Genomic DNA, 16,279 nt, shown 5'->3' with positions numbered 1-16,279 from the left:
AAAGTGCGAACTGCCAGCCACGCATCTTAAACAACTGGCCCGAGTACACAGGGAACTCACACATGATGCAGCATCTGTGCAGGGGATTTTGCGTCCAGCCCACACCCGCACCCTTCAGCCGTTCGTGGCGGGTAAGGGGAAGTGGAAGTGAAAGTGTCCGTCCTGCATTCGCATTGTCGGCAACAATGTGGAGACAAAACGTGCTACGTGTATTGACTCACTAATGAGAAAATAAACAAGAGACCAGGTCAGAGGGGACAGAGCAGCAAGCCCCACAGCAGCGCCGCACTAATGACCCAAAGTTGAACCCACAGAGATACAGATAGAGATACAAAGCGCAGATACAGATGCGAAAGCAAATGGCATGGCCAAAGGGTCACACTAGTGGGTGGGGTCTGTGTGGCTTCCACATGAGTGGCCAATCTGAAGCTGCCACACCTTCGCCGGGTCACAGACTTTGTTGCACAGTGACTACAAATGTATGTGTGTGTTGTATGGAATGGAGGTCAAAACACATCAGCACTGGAGAGACGCGAAAGTTACAGATGTGCAGCGTTCTGTCCTGGCCCCGTAATCAGCCAAATAACGACTGCCAAAATGGTGGATAAGCGGAGAACTAATAAAAAAGAAACGTTGCATGGCATTGCGCAAGCTGCACACAATACTTATCCCTCTACCCTCCTCCACATCCTTGGCCCATCAAAGCTTATCACTGAAGTTGGAGCAGAATGTTGAGCGTTGAATGGTGAGCGTCAAACCCTCGACGACATTTTATTTGCTCGCTGGTAATTTTGTTTCCGTTAGCTACTAGTGCTTTTCACCCTCTCTATCTCTCGGGAAATATCCCTCCCTCCTATCATTCTCATGCCACATCCTCGCTCTCTCTCTGTCTCTATCCCCTGCCCCACTCTGTTCATCCTTTCCATGTGGCCACATCCTGGCTCCTCCGCTTCTTTTGTTGGGCTTGGTTAATGAACCGAAATGCGTGTTTGTCTCCACGTTTTGGGTTTGAATTTTGTGGCATTGGACTGGAGTTCGCTGCTCTATTCAGCTCCTCGTCACGCTGTCTCTGCCTCTGCTGCTGCTGCTGCTGCTCCTTCAGCGATTTTGGTGGCAAAATTGTGTTGCCCCAAATACAAGTATCTCTGTGTATGTATTGCAATCATGGTTTTGATGACTTTGTTGCTGGGCAAAGTCAAATTCGCGTGGTCTCCCGACTCGCCCAGAGTTGGGGTATTTTATTCGGTTGTTTGGATTATTGCTCGCAGCTTATGTTCTGGAATCGGATTCTATTTCAGTCCGTCCTTCTGCCAGTCTGTCTCTCTGCTCGTCTGCCTTTGTGTGTGCACGGAACTCGGGTCTGTGTGTGTGTGTGTGCGTGGTTAGGGGTGTGTCAGTCTCACACAATTACAAATTGTCTGTCTGGCATTTCCGCTTCGCCAAGTCATAATACGTTTAATTATAAAAAAATACACGTAATATATGTACAGCGGCGGAGCTCAGTCTGATTTAAAGAACAGATGGGAGCTGATCATACTTAAACCATGAATATGACTAAATATTCTATTCTATCTATCATATGACAGAGCTTTGAATGTTGCAACTATTTAATAACTGCCATGGCTGACATTCGCTTAATGGAAGCTGGAGAAAACTCTGGGCGGAAGAGAGCCAAATTCAGCTGAGTATTATTATGGGAAAAGGCATCATAAAAATCAATGTTCGACAAGAAAGAACAAATGAGCAACGTAATGAAATCAAAGGGCACTTAGAGCATGCAACCGCAAAACGCTAAAAAGTCACAATGTTGTACACAAATTGTACCCGAGTTGTAAAAAGCTGAGCACCCCTTTGCGTGGTTGGGTGGCTCTGTGGGTGGGTGGGTGTCTGAGCATCTACATTTATGAATTTTGTAAGCGGAAAAAAGCGGCTTTAATGTAACAAGTCATTGCTTACAGTTCGTCAATGTGTAAACAGTTATTTATTGCATTCGCAGTGTGAATTATTAATGGGTCACCCTTTGACAAGCCAAAATGGACGGGGAATTCCTATTGAATATGCATGGATGAGGAAGGAGGAGAGTGGAGAGTGGAGAGAGTGGGAAGTGGGTGAGAGGTCGCTTTCTTTATTGCCCCTTAAAAGCCGCTAATGAAATCAATAAAGCTGCTCTAAGCAATTTTGCTGAAGCAGGGCGCATAAAAATGCTAAATAAATTGATGAACTGCGGCAAGACAGCGGCCAAAAGGAGACACAAGGCGACCGATTCGAGATGAATGGCTGGCTGGCTGGAAGGCTGAAAGAATGTCTTGACGGTTGTATCGTAAAAGGCGCCGTTGGTAACCCTGCAGTAAAAAAGCGCTCCGTCGACCCTTTCATTGTGTGTTGTAGCATGCCCCTCTGTTCGGTCAGGACCCTGCGACGGGACACTTGCACTGACTTGATGCCAAGGACTACCAGAACGAACGGCTTGGGGATGTGTGGCAGGAGAGTAGAGTGCCTGGCGCCCAAATTGTATAAATATAAACGACATTAAAGCGCGTCTGGAAATAAAACAAACAACAAGTCAAATTCAATGAACTGAGCAGAGGCCGCGCCTCCACCTCCAAGGAACTTCTGCACCTCCCTAACATCGTGCCCCACCTGATGTGGCAGTTCAAGCGCAGCTTCATTGTATTCCCTGTTCGATTTTCCATATCTCTACACAATGCTTCAGCTATTTTCGGAGGAGCACCAACAGGATGTGCCACAGTGGGCGTAGAGTCTGCAAGGGTGTGGCCGAGACCTCCGCCAATCTGCCATTGTGCGTTGGGTAGCTTCGGTTATATTTAACAATTTATAAATAAATGGGAATGGCCTAGGAAATGAACAGCAATGCCACTGGTATCCCCCATTCCTGGCCACAAGTCCTTGTTATTGCCAGCCAAAAATGAACAACCAAAAGATGGTTGGCAACGAAAGCGAAGCACAAATACCCTTTAAGTTAGATATCTGATGGAGTCATATGGTTGATGCATTGAATGATTCGGTGGTTCCCTCTCAAACATATCTCATATGCCTTCCAAAATAAATCCCAGTGGAAAGAAACTTGGAGGACAAGTCTTGTCGAAAGAGCGATTCCCTCTTGCAGGGTATAACGCTGTGTAAAATATATAAAAAAATTGTACACAAAAAAAAATAATATTCGACTACGTGTCAATGCCAAAGGTTCACACTTTTAAGTGTGCGGGCGTGGGAGGATCCTTTCTAGATGGTGGGGTTATTGTTATTGGAGTTGATGTTTTGAGTTTGAGTTTGAATTGGGATTGGGTCTGGGTCTGGGAGCGGTGTTGATGTGTGCTTTTGGGATCCCTTTTGTCACGGCGGCTGTGATGGCAACACATTGTTCTAAATGTCTAATGACACACAAACACTGGCAATTTTCAATTGAAGCGTAAATTCTGTGCTCTGCACAATTCCGGATGCGTGAACAATTTTCATAGACAACAGAAAACAGCAGCAGCAGCACGACCATCAGCCCCAGAAATGTTATCTGTAAACTTCAAGCTGTCGATAGAGATATGAAGTTTAGTTGGTGCCAAAAAAAGGAGCTAAAGGAGCGAGTCGAATGGAGGAAGGAAATGCACTGAAGCAGGCCAAATGACATCAGTGGATTATCGCAGACATCGGGGCAAACATAAACACAAGCAATTTCCTCTTCTGTCTTTCAGCTTTTGTGAAGAATAAAAAATTGAATAAAAAACACACACGCACACACACACACACACTGACAAGCACACATCCAGAGAAGGACATGAGAGCATATGCATGCTCGAGTATGAGTGGAGCGAAACAAAAGGATGAAATATGGCACAGCGTTCTCCCTCTCTCTTTCTCTCTCTTCCTTTCTGCTCCGCTCTGCCCTTTCTTGCCGGATTCCCACTCTAAAGTGTCGAAGTTTGTGGGGCAGCACGTAAATTCGCGTTATCCTTGGGCTGACCTTGACAGGACAGAACGGAATGGCCTTCCCATGGCCCCAGCTAAGGCCTAGCCGCGCATTCTTTTTCCGCCATTCTCTGCGCTAGTATATGTTAAATAACTTCACGCACTCACACAGACAGACAGACTGACAGACAGGCAGACGGACGGCTGCTAGCTGCTGGCTGCTGTTCATGAATGCAAGTACAAATTACGGTCCCATTCAGTTGTTGGCCAACAGCAAAACAGCAGCAGCAGCCGTAGCAAGAGCTGGCAACATGAGACGCCTCGTGGACGTGGCACTCCCCGTTGCTGCAACTGGCCTTCAACGGATTTCATCCGCGTACAGTACATGTCCTGTGGCCCAGCAACACAAACAAGTAAGAAAAGTCCAGCCACGTGGGCCGAAGCGGCAAATACACTTACAGAATGATCAATTTCGACCCGTAGGCTGTTGGCATAATCTGAAGTTTATGGAGAAACACAGAAAGTTCTGTCAGAAGTTTTAGTCTGATCTTTGTGTGAATATCAGCTTTATGATGACCGCAAGACGAACGGACAAACATCTTGTACAAATGATTGTGCCCGTTTCCGAGGATATTACAAGTACAACAACAGCAAGGATACTGATGAGCCGCAAGCTCAACAACGACATTGACACTGGTAGTTGTTCCTTTACGCCCCGCCTCTTTCTCCTTCGCTCCGCATTCTGTCGTAAAACTCTCCGGCTCTCTCGTCACTAAATTACGAGTCTTAAATTGTACGCTTCAATAAATCCTGCGACAAAAAATGTGCGCGACTCGTTGGCCATTTGTAACAAATTGAATTCAATTAAATAAATTAAAATGCATTCTGCATAAGCGCGAATGTGGAATGGGGAAAAAACTGGATTAAAAAATTGCTCTCGAATGTCACGAAACAGGATATTTGCCACCAGGATCTCCATCAACAGTGTTCATTTGCAACTTTCCATGAGCCAATTTGCAGAATTTACTGAGCCAAGTGCAAAATCAAAGCCAAAGTTGAAACAGGGCAAGTTAACAGGCAACTGGAAACGGGGACTGGGTTGGGTTGGGGTCTTGTGTGTGGGGTAACTGGGATTTTTAGATAAATAACAGTGTGCTGGGAGACTCGAGAGCGCATTAATAAAAGCTGAGCATGGTGAAAACTTTTCCTCACTCAATAGAAAAGTTGGGAGCCTGGGAGCCAGCGCTCGATTTTCTTGTATTTTTTTAGGTTTGAGGTTTGTGGATGTGTGGGCGTGGCGTCACCGCCCCCTGGCCCGACCAACTTGACAAATGACAATTTTCACTAAATAACTGGAGGAACTCGTACAAGGAGAGCGGAAACCAAAAAACTCAACACAAATAACAGGGAAAACTCAAAACAAAAGAGAGCTAGGGGAAGACTTGCCAAAGAGGCGGCTCCTGCAAAAGTTAGAAAGGGGATGATGGAGCAACTATTCCAGCTTTAAGCTCAAACATTATCCGTCTCTCATCCACCTCCTCAATGGCCATCTTTAAGGAGCTCCCAAAAACCAGCAACAAACCACGGGGGAAAACAACACTTTCGGTGAGTTATCCAGTGCATTCAATTGGGCGGAGAAGTAGCTTGAAAGTCTCAAGAAAGTTTTCAAATAAGCCCCCCAGCCCACAGCCATCTCGATGATCCCCTTATAAGCATGTTTGGTATGGCCTGGCAGGGCTAATTGAAATGCAGCCACTTGGCTAATGCCGCTGGCGGGGCAACGGCAGCCCGGAGCCAGTAGCAGCAGCAGCCTCCGAAGGAAACAGTTGCCACTCAACAGCAGCTCCACGATACGGATCCCCGTTCCCGTACCATGGCCAATGGCTACCACCCAGCAACATACTAATCAATTTAAAAAGTTTCAACCGGCAGCAAAGTTTTCCAAGTGCTTGTGTGTGCGATGAGCTCTACTTGTCTACTTTCCAGTTTGCCCGACTAAATCTCGAGCGCTAGTTGCACGCTCGTTTCTATGTACAGGACTAATGGGAAAACGGAAGTTGCAAAGGAAATTCGGGTTGGCGACACTGTCGTCGTCGGCTGGCAACAACAATGGCAGGGGCAAAAATATAGAAACGGGAAAACAACGCAACACAACACAGCACACAGAGCAGTTGTTCTGCATTTCCGTTTCCGCTGGCGGCGCGCACGTCTGCTTACACTTTCACCCTCCTCTCTGGGTGGGCACAGCGCATCCCTGCCTTTCTCCCAAATGTTGAGCAATGAAAAGTGCAACCAACCATTGTCCTTGCTCACGATGAATCTGTATCTCTGTAATAGAATATTCAGAGGGGGATCGGACCGAGTCGGGATGGTGATTTAAATACGGATAGGGTGGCATGGCTAAATAGATAAATTGAAAAACTTGCGCGTTTCAAATGTTTTGCAAAAGCAATTAGTTTGACGCCCCTGGCTTGGCTTGGCTCGGCTCGGCTCCAGCTTCGCTCCACTCGACTTCGCTCAGCATCGTATTGCAATTAGCGTAACATAAAGAGCAGTGGAAAAACAATACGAGTAGCAAATGACCGGCGACCGAGCCGACCACCCACGAGGCCACCAAACCAACCAACACCAACACCAACACCAACCAGTCCCACCAAACCAGTTAACTGTAAACGTTGAATTATGAGCCATGACCACGGGAGAACTGCTGCAGCCCGCGTAGGCCGCTGCTGATGCTGTGCTGTGCTGTGCTGTCCGCCAGCGTTGGCTTTTCGCCATTTTCCGGCCCGAACCCAATTCCAATACCAATACCAATACCAAACCCGGCCCCTTTCTTTCCCTCGATGGCTGTGCCGCCTTGGGGGCTCCCAAAACGCATTAATACCAAAATCAATCGGAGCAAATTTCGAAAAATAAAACGAGCATTTGTTCGTATACCTTCCGCAATGCTGGACTAAGTGATACCGTAGAATATTGCATACATTGTATTCTTATAGCAGTTTAATTTGTCATCACAACATAATTCTTGTCGAAGTTAGTCGTAGGTACACGACATTGTACATATGTAAGTATGCTGCTTTGGCACATTTCGTACAGACAACCATTACAATTTAGCTTTAAATTAAATGAAATGTATAGTGTTACTAGCATGCCTCCAATCATATCCATTATTCGGAGAATAGCACCCCGTCGAGTGCTTGTCCGTGGTGTGAGTACACCAGCAGGCAGCCAGACCCAGATGTGGCACATGTCCGCTGGCTATTGCAAAGAATTCCACGAAAATCACAGCCCAATTTTCACTGGCCAAAAGAAAAGCTATTCGATGAGGTTTGTATTGGGCTCTAATTGAAGTTGGTTTGAATGTGTGACCGGGTGGCTGGGTGGATTTGGGTGGCTTTGGTTGGCTTTGGATGGCTGTGGATTGGCCTGCTTGTTCGTGTGGGACATTCAATTAATTACATTTACACGGGACTCACTCTCTCTCTCTCTCTTAGCTGTCGCTTTCTGTCTGGTGAATTGATGTTTTGAGTGTTAATTAAAAAGTGAATGCTAAATAGGTTCCCTCGTCAATAGGCTGACATTTGTGGCTTTCGTTGGATTTCATTTTCGGTGGAGAGACAAATTCATTTTAAGAAGGGAAAAAGCTTTGCAATATTCTACGTAAGGAATTCTCACATCGAAACGAGCATAAAGCACTCACAGCTATTTAAGAGGCTGTCACATCACCTCCTCGCCTTTTGGATTATCCTGGCTTATGGCAATCGAATGTGGCTCAAAGCAAGTCCTCGAAGCCTCTCCCTCCTTCTTTGGCTTACCCTTGTCTTCGTCTCTCTAATTACCAGCAAGTGCTGGTGGGGAAGTTGCACTTGAGTGGCTCATGGCAAGGCCAAAGGATAACTAATATCCCATAGAATCTAAAGCACCAGCTTAAACTTAGCAAGGAGAGGGGATGCAAGGAGGTAGGATGGGGGGAAGTAAGGCCAGGCCAATTTTAATACGAGTGCTTGTAGCCATTTTGTGTGGCTCGTGGTCAAGTAAGATTCTGCTCATTTATTTACGAGATAAACTTTTGATTTGTTGTCTGAGCTGGAGGTAGGGTACGGAAAACCCCTGGAAATTCTGGCCAAGCTGAACAATTTTATTACCCAAATACTATTTGGTAGCCGAGGGGTTCAGCCGGAAGACTCTGGGCCCCTTTCTGGAAACTCTAATAAAATAAATTTAATATGCGATTCTTGCCTGTGGCTTCTGGGGTAATTCTCGCTTATTATTGCCCGCCGCACCCCATCCTACAACTGCCTCCAAGACTTCCGCCACACGAAACTGTAACGCTCCAGTTAACAAACTTATGGCATAATAAAAAACTTTTTAAATAAATTCGCGAGAGATGCTTTATGGTCAGTTTGTAATAAATAAAGATTCTGCTTTAAAAAAAGGAGGCAATCAACAAAAATTCAGACTGTTAGGGGCATGTTGGAGGACTTTTTTTACTGTGCTCAAATTTATTTTGTTCAACAATCAAAACGTTGTAAAACGCGTATAACAATCGAAGCAGAAATCAAGAGGAAATCTATGTATGTACATGGAATGGAAAAACATAGCCGCAATCCACAAATATAAAACGAGCGTAAACTTTATGGCAGAACTGTTTATTAAACTACAACAGCGGTGGCTTGTACCAAAGGTTATGAACATGTTGCCCTTATCGTTGAAAGCGAAATCGTGGGATAGAGAATGGAAAGCGAAGCTTTGCCCGGAGTTTATCGAGAGAATTTATACTTTGATTCGTCAAACACAAACAACATTGATAAAGCTTATCAGAGGTATCAACAAACAAACAGTAGCTATGGCTGCGATGGCAAGCGGCGGGGCGGAACAGAAGGTGTCTGCACTCGATATACTATAATTAATATGCAATAGTGACATATGGTTCCAAGCACACCCACTCGATACACATGACACGCCACCCACAAATGACTTTGTTGAACAGGCAAGTACAGTGAAATCTCTGCAAACAGACAGCTCTTGAAAAACCTTTTTTGGTAACTTCTATGGGTCGAACACAAGAGAGCTTTCACCGTAGCTGAAATACTATAGACACGCAACGTACCTCATCAAGATAATCGATATAATAATGAGGCAGGCAGGTTGATCAATTTGTGCTTTATTGAGAATCCACTTTCAATTTAAGGCGCTACAGAAAAACTGTCTCAACATCGAGATATACATATATACTATATAGACATAATCATGTAATATTGTCACCGGAATTGCCGACATTTAAATGCCCTACATTGGTTTAACCTTAACATTATATACACGCACATGCAGTCGCACACACATTCATCGATCGGGATAATAGTTCGTTCCTGGGGATATGGTCCGTCCTGCATCATCTTGTTCTTGTTTCTGGGTGGTATTGCAATGGTTGGAATCCTTTTGCAATTCATTTACCGGCCAGATGCCAGCTGGGCGGCTGCTCATCTGGACAATTTCAATTGAAAGAACACTACAATCCAGAGCTAGTATCCGCACCCAGAACGTATTTGTTGTAGCCCTGGTTCATTTGCTCCAACAGAATGAAGGTCAGCACCGTGTGCGGTCCCAGGCGGCAGTAGTAGGGTGTGAAGCCCTTCCACAAGGCAAATACACCCTCCTGGCGAGCCACGCGGAGCAGGACGTCCGCAGTGCCACGGTACTCCGGCTTGCCATCGACCGTCTTCATGTTCTGAATACGCGTCTTGGCAATATCCAGCGGCATAGATGTCATGGTGGTCAGCAGACCGCTCAACATACTGGCGCAGAAGTGTAGCTTGATGCCCTCGTTCATCTGCAGTGGACCTTCGTGGAAGTATTCCTTGAACTGCGAGTAACTGGCCAGCTGGGTCATGTTCACGACCATGGCCCTTCCCACAGTTGGCAGACTGCCACGCCAGAGCGCGGTTAGACCCTCCTCGCGGGTAATCCTCGTCAGCGCATTGGCTACATTCGTGTAGTTGCGTCGCTCCGCAATCGGCAGGCGTCCGTCGGAGGTCATACGCACCAGAGCTACCTCGGCCGGGGTTCCAATGAAGGCGCCGCAAGCTCCAGCAATAGTTCCCATGGCCATGCTGTCCACCACATTGGGGTTCCTGTCGAAACGCTCCTTATAGAGGTCGTTCAGATAGGTGTACATGCCCAGACGCCCGGTGGTGTAGGTGGCCTGACGCAACAGAGCAGCACCAATTCCCTTGTAGAGAGCCAGGGGTCCCTCCCGGCTGACTATCTGCTGGATGCAGTGAAAGGAGTTGCGGTACTCCTTCTTGCCGCCACCGACCCCAGAGATCTGCATGCGTGTCTTCACCTGGAAGGCATAGAGAGAGAGAGAGATTGGGATTATAATCTCTTCAGGGATGAGCTGCAGCATTTGATATCCACAATCAATTGATTTCTTACTCACCAAGTCCAGGGGCTGGACAACCATGGTGGCGCCCATGCCGGAGAGACCTCCAAACAGAAACTTGATAGCATTGGGGGCGCTCTTCGCCTTGGCTGACACCTCCTCGGGTTTTGCGGCGTCGTTGCTCATATTTGCTGTTTTTTTTTCGCTACTCCCGGGCGATTACACAACACGAAATGTTTTGATTAAATGCAGTGCTGGGGCTGGGGCTCTGGCTGTGCCTCTGTCTGCGTCTGTGTCTGGGGCTCGCAGTTCTCTGTCGATTCCAATTTCCAGATGTAGTTGCTGCTGCCCTCGTTGCTGCTGTTGCACTGAGAACTCTGCTGGGAATGTTGTCGAACACGCGCCGCGTACTGCTGCCCGGTCGCACAATTAATAAGTTTTCCTTACGCACAGAGACCAGCTGATACGGGTGCTATAGGTGTTGGTAGTGCTGCTGGCGTAGTCAATAACGCTTCCTCGTTTTATTTTTGCTTTCTCTCTGTGCTTGGCACTTGGCAGAGAAACCGCGAGCCGAATGTGATTCAATGTCAATGCACGTCACACACACGTCCGCCTCTCTCCCACTGTCAGAGACAGCCTGTTGCTTCACTGAGGCGCCACTTTTCGGGCACTTGCACGTGTTTCGGGTGTGAGGCCACTATTGCAATTTGGCTGCTTGGTTTATAAATATTTCTGCATTTAAACCGAAATAAAACGCACTGGCAACAGAAATACATGTGATGACGAAAGTGGGTTGTGTTGTTGTTTCTGCCCAGCTGATGACGTGTGCAGAGCGGCGGCGCGGGAGAGCGCAAGGGTTGCCAGCCATTCGACCATACGATTTATTAAGACAAAGGTTTAGTAAAATGGCTTGTTTCTTAGAAAATATTATCAAATATTGTGTTTTACTATTAAATATTACTAACTTGATTTGGATTCAAACTGATTTTGCTATATCGTTTGGCTAATTTTGAAACAATTGTAAAAGCGTAGGTGGCTTTCGTTTGGTGCCTGACAACTCTACGTGCTCTCTCGCTCAGAGAGTCTCGTCGGTGTTGTTAAACGCCAAACAGCTGCTATTTTCATGAGAAGAGCGACGAATACCCTCCACCGCCCGCCGCTCTAAACCTTTTGTTTACAGTAGTAGTTCGTCTAACAACTCACAGTTATATTTTCAATACCTTTCTTCTTTTCTTTTTGTTTTTGCATAGTAAAATCTACAGCAAAGCGAATGTGTATAACACCTTCAATGTCGATACGTAGTACATCCAAATGTGCAAAGATCGTGTGTTCATGTGTACGTACATATGTACATATGTTTTCTTTATCTTATTTGTTGTCTTATCGGGGAATGGCAAACATGTTTGCTGCGTTTTTAACGTAATTGCGCTAATCAGACTATAACTTGGGTGTTGTTGCGCTGATTGGATTTGTTTATGTTTCTGATTCGTTTAAACGCTAATGGAATGTGCAGTTCTCCCAAAAACAGCTGTGCATAGCGAATTTGCTTTAATAAGATCCAAGGTCAAAATTGCATTTCACTATTTTCATATAAGAAAAGTATACTCAATGGAAATGTCGAAGTCATCAAATACAAATCATTTTTCAGAGTTGAGGTTTGAGTTCACCCTATTTTAGACCAAGATAAAATTGGTTTATTGTCCTGCTAATTGGTTAAATAATTAACACGAGCCCATTATTAGAACTTTTCTCTCCCACTGTTGGGGAGTACCGTCAAGGCATTCCATTGATGATAATCTCCTTGAATTTCCGAAAATGACAGATAATGAATGTCGCACAACATAAGCATTATCATTAAATCGCTCTCGAACGAACATATGTACATACATACGAATGTACATATGTATGTACATATCTCCATGTAGAATTCAGTGAGGCAGGCAGGATTCATCGAAGCCGCCGCATCCATTCTAGCGCATTACGCGCATTCGCTTCACTCATCACTTGGTCCTGGTCTCGGTCTCGGTCCTGGTCCTGGCCCTCGTCTTCATTCAATCAGAGGAGACTCAACAGATTGCCTGTCGTTTGCCTGCCATTGAAGCTGAAGCAATTCCAATTCAATTTTAGCAGCAATGACGACGACAACTCTGGCTCGAAGAGGGATTTTCGCATTCTGTAAAAAATGAAATGAGGACAACGTGCTGGGCAGGAGGTGGAGTGCTCTGTGGTGGTGCTCACTCTGTGGCACTCTGTAGTGGGATGAAGGACGAGCGAGCACATTGTAAGCAATCAGTGGAAAGGCAGCCATCACATCGCGTAGCAGGGCGGAGAAAAGCAAAATCTCGAGCTGTCAAGAGGGGCTATAGATAAAAACTACAGCCCATGCACGGCACTACATACATGCATAAGTTACGGGCGGAAAAGTCCGGGCTACGGTTAATATGCTCCTCGAGTGGAGCCACATTTACAGCCACCCTCACCCACACACACACAAGCAACCGGTGTGAAGGACACTGCAAGTGAAACTGAACGCTTGGACGTACCTTAACCAAAGCCAGCAAGGAATGCTGGGAGTCCTGGGCATATAAAATTTGTACATTCGTTTGGGACATCCAATGGGAGGGCAGAATCTTGAAACAGTAGGAAACTCTTGCCCAGGTTTTCTTTGATACTACATTTTAAGACCAAGACCATGTTTAGGACCAAGTGCCCGGTCTCTTAGTGCCAAAGAAATTTTAGACGAATACTTAAAGATATTCAACAAAATTCTAGGAATTGACTGTCTTAGATTTCCACCCGACAGCCGCACTATCAGAGCATCTTTGAGTGGTGCACATCATCGAGTGCATCCAATCTGATGGGTTGTTCAATGGTTGGGCCATCAATGGTGCCTTCCCCACCGGATCATTTGGTCGAAGGAGCTGAACCTGGCTGGCCTGGCATCGTTCATCTGACGTTAGCCGGCCAATCAATAAAATTTCACGCTGCTGTAATCAAAGCATGTGACATTAGCGTAAAGTTGAATGAATCCCAGTTTCAGTTTTCCTGCCAGCACCCATGTTCAGGGCAGACACGGGCCAGGAGCAGGAGCTGGTTGGGGGAATGAAGCCTGGGTTAGGCTTTTGTGTGAAATGCTAAAATGATAAGGTTGCTCGTTATAGACTCGGCAGTACCTCCCTTCGAGCCCTCGCCCGACTGAGCAGCAGTGCCACACAAAGCCGAGTAGAATCAACAGTTTGTCGTCGAGTCGCCCCCGTCACATGCTAATTTTAACAGAGTGCCGTGCCACAGAGTGCCATGGAAAGTGTAACGATGGTGACGATGGGGAAGGTGTGGATAAAGGTTGGGCCCACAAAAGCGCTGCCAGCGAAGTTCACCTGCAAGTTTGTGGGAAATTTATTTTTGTGCAGCGCGTTTAGTGATGCGTTAGAGTTTCCACAGGGCCTGCGGGGGCTGGAAAATCACGCCAGTGGGTTGGGTAGGCAGGGGACCGGTTTTTGGCAACGGCAAAGTTGGAGTTCAAATCGAGTGGAAGATTTCAATGCGTTGGCAAACGAAAATAAGTTGCCACTTCCCGCCGTCCTCGTGCTCCGTTGGGCTTCCTGGCTCCCTGTCTAGTGCAGCGACCGGGCCAACATTTATTCTTGGCTCTGGCAACAATAAACAAAAATCCTTGAAGTTCAGACAAAGGTCGCCCTCCTTAGAAGGTATTCAGCGATTTGTGGCCCTGCCAAGTGGCCAAAGGATCCGCCCCTGGTCGCCGACAGTCCACTGGCGCGTGCTGGAAACCCGGCAGGAAATGAGGTTACGATTGGAAACCGCCACGAAGTGCACCATGACTCACAGACAGGCCCCAGCGTGCACTTGGCCCAAAAATGAACAGTGCCAGAAAGGGCAACCTTAAATGATGGCCGAAGCAGCGTTAGGGTTAACTTGTTTGGACCAGTTCCCTGCTCTCAACACTTTATTCCCTCCGAGCAGAATGCGAGTGTTTCAACCATTTGCATCTCGCAGAGACAGTTCAGTGGAAAGCGGCTCTCCTCCCTCTTTTCTAGCATCATACAAAGTGAAACTGAAATTCAATAAATATTTCATGCACATTTCCGGAACATGTGAGTCATCTGTTGTAGAAAATTCTTCGTAACTTTTCCTGTTTGTCCGGGATTTTCATTGCTGAGTGTCGCTTAAATTAGAACAGCATTCCGAGATCCCCCATTCAGTAATGAAATCCGCTTTGGGGATTCGTGTGGGGGATGAAGCCGGAAAAAGAAATGGCTGTCCTCGAATGGAAAGTTAAAATTGCTTTGCCAAGAGGGGAGCAGAACATGGGACTAACTGCAGAGCAGTGTGTGGCTGTAGCTGTGTCCTCTGGCTATTTGCAATATGCAAAATGCGACAAAATAGTTGGGGAGGCACTGGGCCACGCCACACCAGCCGCGCGAGCCACGCCCAACCAATTGCCACTTGCCACTAGCCACTTTCCACTCTCCACTGGCTTGACTGCGTAAATAAACATTTAACTTTCTATTAGAATTTGCATGGCAATGGAGCGGGGGCCAAAATGAGAAGCAGTCGCGGAGAGAGCTCGACAGGATTACCGCGGCCGCAGCCAATTTAAGCGGACTCCAAAGGGGAGCGCCACAACCAAATCTGATTGTGGACTAAACATGCTAATGGCATTATAATTATCCCCAGGGAGCCAGTGCCACAGCCAGCCCAACACACACCTGCCCACAGCAGGAGCGGAAGGAGGAGCAGAACTCACTCGCTCGCTGGCGGCGCTCGCGAATGCAAATTACAAAGTTTTTCCAGTGAAAAACTTCATTTCCCCACTTAAAGCAGCTGCACGAGCGCCGTTGCCACCGCAGCCGCGGCTAAATTGCATTGTGGTTGAGCTCCCAGCTCTGGAACAAGGACAGGGGACAGCACAGGGACAGGAACAGCGAAAGAGACAAGGATCGGCGACTGTCCAAGCTCTTTCACATTAGCGTATAATCAACATTAATGGGGCTGACAATGCGCTTCCGAAGACTCACGCACACGCACCCGCAGCCTCGCAGGCAACATCCCCTCCATTGGAGGCCATTAGGTTCTAAGGGCTGGCATCGTTCCATTGTTCTGGCTGCCCAACAGACCAAGAGCCCAGCACGGGGATTATGTTCGCATCAGCTCAATGAAAAATGGTATTCGTGTTGTGCATTGTTACAAGCTGAGGAGTTGAGAGCAGCAATATGGGTCTGTCTCTCTGCTGCCTCCCCGCCCTGTGTGCCTTGTGTGACATTGAAATTAGTTTGCATTATTGAAAAAACTGCTGACAGTTAATTGTACGTATCTCACAGTGCTCGGATCCTCCGCATCGCATGAGCTCTTGTTACCTTTTTAGTCCCTGGCATAAGCGTGGCTGGAAATATGTTCATGCGCCCCATTGTCCACATTACGCAGATGACAGAGCCACTCACTGGCTGGCAGCCTTTAAGAGGCACCGCCCGCTGATTAAGTACGAAAATTTATGGCTCCTACTCGTACATAGATGCTCCTGTGTCCTGTCTGCTGTCTTGGATTCCCTTTGCTTTTATTCTGCTCCGTTTTGTTGCCTGCGTGTCAACCTTTTTGGCCATATAAATTAAAAGCAGCTCAGAGTGGGTCTCAAACAACTAAGCCACTTTGGCCAAATGTCTGTGGCTGTGCCACTAAAGTCGGATTCGGCTACAGGCACAGCCACAGCCAAGGCTTTAGCATCATTGTCAGAGTCAGATAAAAACTTGAAATCTGCTGCGGGTGCAACTTTGCTCTATAAATGCGGTTGGGCAACCCAAAACCACTTTCAACTGCTCGAAACCGACACACTTTTACTTTGCCGTTCACCATTCGCCACTCGCCTCACTCCGTCCCGCCGCTTTGCACTTGGCCGGGAAAAGACAACAAAATGCAAGGCAACACGCAGCAGAACAAACAAGGCCAAGACCAAGAGACACA

General features: G+C 46.9%; 1 protein-coding gene across 1 annotated transcript; it reads right to left on the bottom strand.

The window, feature by feature from the left end:
• Nucleotides 1–9,067: 9,067 nt before the first annotated feature.
• Nucleotides 9,068–11,102, bottom strand: LOC117897506 (mitochondrial 2-oxoglutarate/malate carrier protein). Its single transcript, XM_034806395.1, has 2 exons — nucleotides 10,361–11,102; nucleotides 9,068–10,264 (listed from the first exon to the last, which is right to left on the bottom strand). The coding sequence occupies exons 1-2, from the start codon at nucleotides 10,487–10,489 to the stop codon at nucleotides 9,431–9,433; spliced, it is 963 nt and encodes a 320-aa protein (XP_034662286.1). The 5' UTR covers nucleotides 10,490–11,102; the 3' UTR covers nucleotides 9,068–9,430.
• Nucleotides 11,103–16,279: the final 5,177 nt, after the last annotated feature.

Source organism: Drosophila subobscura, chromosome O, assembly GCF_008121235.1.
Source record: "Drosophila subobscura isolate 14011-0131.10 chromosome O, UCBerk_Dsub_1.0, whole genome shotgun sequence".
Classification (NCBI taxonomy): domain Eukaryota; kingdom Metazoa; phylum Arthropoda; class Insecta; order Diptera; family Drosophilidae; genus Drosophila; species Drosophila subobscura.
The sequence above is the reverse complement of the archived record's forward strand: the minus strand, read 5'-3'. Positions and strand labels throughout refer to the sequence as shown.

Coding starts and splice junctions, on each gene's coding strand:
- LOC117897506 (XM_034806395.1), bottom strand. CDS start 10,489: ATGAGCAACGACGCCGCAAAACCCGAGGAGGTGTCAGCCAAGGCGAAG. Junction 10,265..10,360: donor TTGTCCAGCCCCTGGACTTG/GTGAGTAAGAAA, acceptor TATGCCTTCCAG/GTGAAGACACGCATGCAGAT.